Below are 3,536 nucleotides of genomic sequence, written 5' to 3'. Positions count from 1 at the left end.
GCTGGGGGATTGAACCGTGGTCCCTGATGCTTTTGCTAAGCTTGTTCTAAGTAGGTGCTTTAGACCACTGAGCCATCTCTCCAGCCCCTTCATTTTATTTTTTAAAAAATAAAATAACATGTCTATTTAGAGGTGTGGGAAGGGAGAAAAGAATGGGTAAGTAAATGCACAAAAGGCCTGCTTATAAAGATATGTACCAAATGGAGTACACACTCCTAAAATATGTATGTAGGTTTTATTTTATTTTTTGGCAGAACCAGGAATTGAACTCAGACCCTTGCACTTGCCAAGGAAGCACTTATTCCACTGAGCCATCTCCGCGGCCCCTGTATGTAGGTTTTAGAGCAACAGAGAAAAAAAATAATAGTAAAGAAAATTTGGTTTAAGAAAGCTTATCCACAGCTAGTCATCCTCCCCAACCTCAGTGTTGGCATTTGAAAAACTCCAATAATTTTTCCCACTTATATTATTTTTATCTAGTCATAACTATATGTACCTAAATTTGGTCTAACCAATTAATAGTTAATCAAATTTTTCTCATATTAACAGTTTTTAAATGTCTTTTCTTATTTATTTAAGGGAAGATTCCATAATCTAGCAGACTGAACCACACATCACTTGAACATGGCCCAATCTATCTTGACTATAATCATACTGCATGAACTTTAGCTCCACCACTGCTTGTGATTGTAGTTTATTTTTTTCCTGGGGGTAAGGTGGGCATGGGGATGTTACCATTTATAGAGGGGGCTGATAGTTGCTGGGGAGGACAATGAGATCCTACTTCCTAATACGCTTAGCTGGATCTACGTTAGTCCTTGCTGAAGTGGATGTCATTTACCAATTTTTTTTTCTTTAAAAACTAGTTATTCATAGAAAAAAAAAATATATATATAAGGCCGGCCAAATAGCTCAGCAGATTAAAGCGTCTGCTTAGGCAGATGCAGGGGCTGGGAGTTTGATTCCCCAGCCTGCAGGGCCAGCTCCGCCCCCAGGGCACATTGAGAAGGTGATTGATACTGGGCATGATGGCGCATGCCTGTAATCCCAGCACTTGGGAGGCTGTAAACAGAAGGATCATTATGGGTCTGATCTATACAGTGAAATCCTGTATGCCCTATACACCCTTATCCTGAAAAAAAAAAAAAAAAAAAAAAAAAGGTTGTACAATATCCCATCAAAAGGATATAAATGGTTAACTAGTCATTTCCTTCACTGTCATGTATCTTAGTTATTACAACATTATTTAACCTACTATAAAATTTTGTATGAGGTAGACAATGATCTGTGCCTGTAATCCCAGCACTCTGGGAGGTTGAGACAGGAGGGCTGCACGTTTTAGCAAAGCCTGAGTAATTTGTCACTTAGGATGACCCTGTCTCTATAAAGGGGAAAAAAAAATGCCAGTGACATAGCTCAATGTGGAGGCCCAGGTTCAATCCCCAATACTGAAGAAAATTGAGTAGATTCCCAGACGAGGGCTGCACAATTTAGATTTCCTCTATCATAAGGTTGTCTATAATAACATTAGGTCATTCGTATGCAAATTTCCCACATGTATCCTCTGAGGAAGTCCAACTCCTCACAGAGTGATTTCCCAGAAACACATGGTTCCATGAAGATAGCTCTTGGGAAAACTACCAGCACTGGGGCTTGGTGTAAGAAGGTACTCTAGTGTCCCAAATTTTCTGATCGAGAAGATTATGGGGCCAAAGAGGAAAGTGATCGATGACATAGAGTGTGCCTAAGGAGAGTCACATGGGGAGAAAACACTCTCTCAGGCTTTCACAGACAGCACATTGGCCAAGCAATGGCCGTGACTCATCCACATGGCTGCAACTGACAAAGGTTCTACAATCTGAGGTGCAGGATCTCAGGATAAATCCTGAGGGGATTTCACTGACCTTCTCAGACCAAAAAGCTACAACTCTTGTTGCACAGGTCCTGCTTTACCTTGGTCTTAACCATTCAGTAGAAAAGTATGAAGACGAAATATAGGAAGTAAAGCCATGTTGTTATGTTGAGCTGTGGGGGACTCAGGTCAATAATTTCTGACATTGCCAGTTAGACAGAAGACCCAATGCTATTATGGGCTACTGGACTCTTCTAGAATATTTTGCTGAGTTTACACACCTATAATACTCAATAACAGAACTTAGAAAAAATGGGGTATACCGATGAATGTCCATTTTGTATCTGTGTATTCAAAGTGGTTAGGATAGATATATAGTTGCATTCTCTTAATGAATAGAATGATTTGTTCTAATGGTGTTTGTAAATAGGATCTCAAGTCCGCATCTTGTACAGCAATTAACCACTAAGAAGAATATAAGCAGTGTGTTATTTGTTGAAACTGTACTTTCGATTTGATTTGAAACTGTCTCATTGCTATCTGTTTATCAATTAAATTTTGAAAAAAAAAAAAGGTACTCTATATATGTCACTTAGTCCTCATCCTAGGGCCGGGGAGATGGCTCAGTGGAATAAGCGCTTCCCTGGCAAGCGCAAGGGTCTAAATTCAATCCCTTGGGGCTGGGGAGATGGGTCAGTGGAATAAGCACTTTCTTGGCAAGCGCAAGGGCCTGAGTTCAATCCCTGGTTCCTCCAAAACAACAACAACAACAAAAAAAAAAAGAACACAGTCCTCATCCCACGAAGACGCATTTCCACTAACCATGCCCATTTTCAATGTCTATCTCAGCTACCCCTTTGGCAACCTGAAGTAAAGTGATACCCGAAATGAAACCTGCTTCACACAAGCCAGGATTCTGGTTACATATTAGCTGTTGTGTCTGGTTGAGGAGGTCTAGTCCAAACAACTTGCTGTAACAATTCTTCATGCCAAAGTACTCACCATGTGTAATGCTCTCCCCCTGATTAATCTGTGCAAACAGTGCTGAGCGGGAAGCAGAGTCATCAGAGCTTGAACTGGTGGCAACTGGGGGGGGAGGTGGGCCTGGTGGTGGGGGAGGAGGACCTGATCCTGCAGAAGGTCCAGACGGCAGTCCACTCAGTTCTTTTGCCACTGGCCCCTAGAACAGTAAGTGCCACCATCACAGTCATTCCCTCTCTTACCCACTAGAACAGAGGTGGTGAACCTATGGCACATACACTGCAGCAGGCTGTTTGTTATCTTTGAAAACTATAAGAGGTTTGCCATCAGTGCTATATACCATTCATGGTAGGGTCCTATATGTGACTAGCATACACACAGACCTCTCTGCATCACTGTCTCTATTCTGTGCCTGTCTGTATACATGCTCCCTACCCATATGCAACTTGGCTTTATTTGTTCTCACCCATTCCCAGAGATCCAACCCTTTACTCTCTCAATCTTCACATTTTTTCCTTTGTCCTATCCCAGCTCTAAACCTCTATTTCCAGTTATCTACCCAACATTTTCCTGAACTGTACATCAGATTCAACAAGTTCACTCACTAACCGTTTTGCTCCAGGCCAGGCCAGTAGTATGAAACTCCTTGATATAAACCTGTAGTTCTGTCCATATACTCAGGTACGCTTTCACCCAGTCCACA

The 3,536-nt window shown here is 41.6% G+C and overlaps 1 protein-coding gene across 1 annotated transcript in view; it reads right to left on the bottom strand.

Moving 5' to 3' along the window:
• Cap1 (cyclase associated actin cytoskeleton regulatory protein 1) overlaps window positions 1-3,536 on the bottom strand; it is a 27,420-nt gene that overhangs the window by 2,158 nt on the left and 21,726 nt on the right. Inside the window, exons 7-8 of the mRNA XM_004641070.2 lie at window positions 3,443-3,536; window positions 2,855-3,032 (exon numbers count right to left, since the gene is read on the bottom strand). The exon at window positions 3,443-3,536 is cut by the window's right edge and continues 12 nt beyond it. Coding sequence (XP_004641127.1) covers window positions 2,855-3,032; window positions 3,443-3,536 — 272 coding nt within the window. The remainder of the gene's footprint in view (window positions 1-2,854; window positions 3,033-3,442) is intronic.

Source organism: Octodon degus, unplaced genomic scaffold (genome assembly GCF_000260255.1).
Source record: "Octodon degus isolate 3935 unplaced genomic scaffold, OctDeg1.0 scaffold00130, whole genome shotgun sequence".
In the NCBI taxonomy this organism is placed as follows: Eukaryota; Metazoa; Chordata; class Mammalia; order Rodentia; family Octodontidae; genus Octodon; species Octodon degus.
The sequence above is the reverse complement of the archived record's forward strand: the minus strand, read 5'-3'. Positions and strand labels throughout refer to the sequence as shown.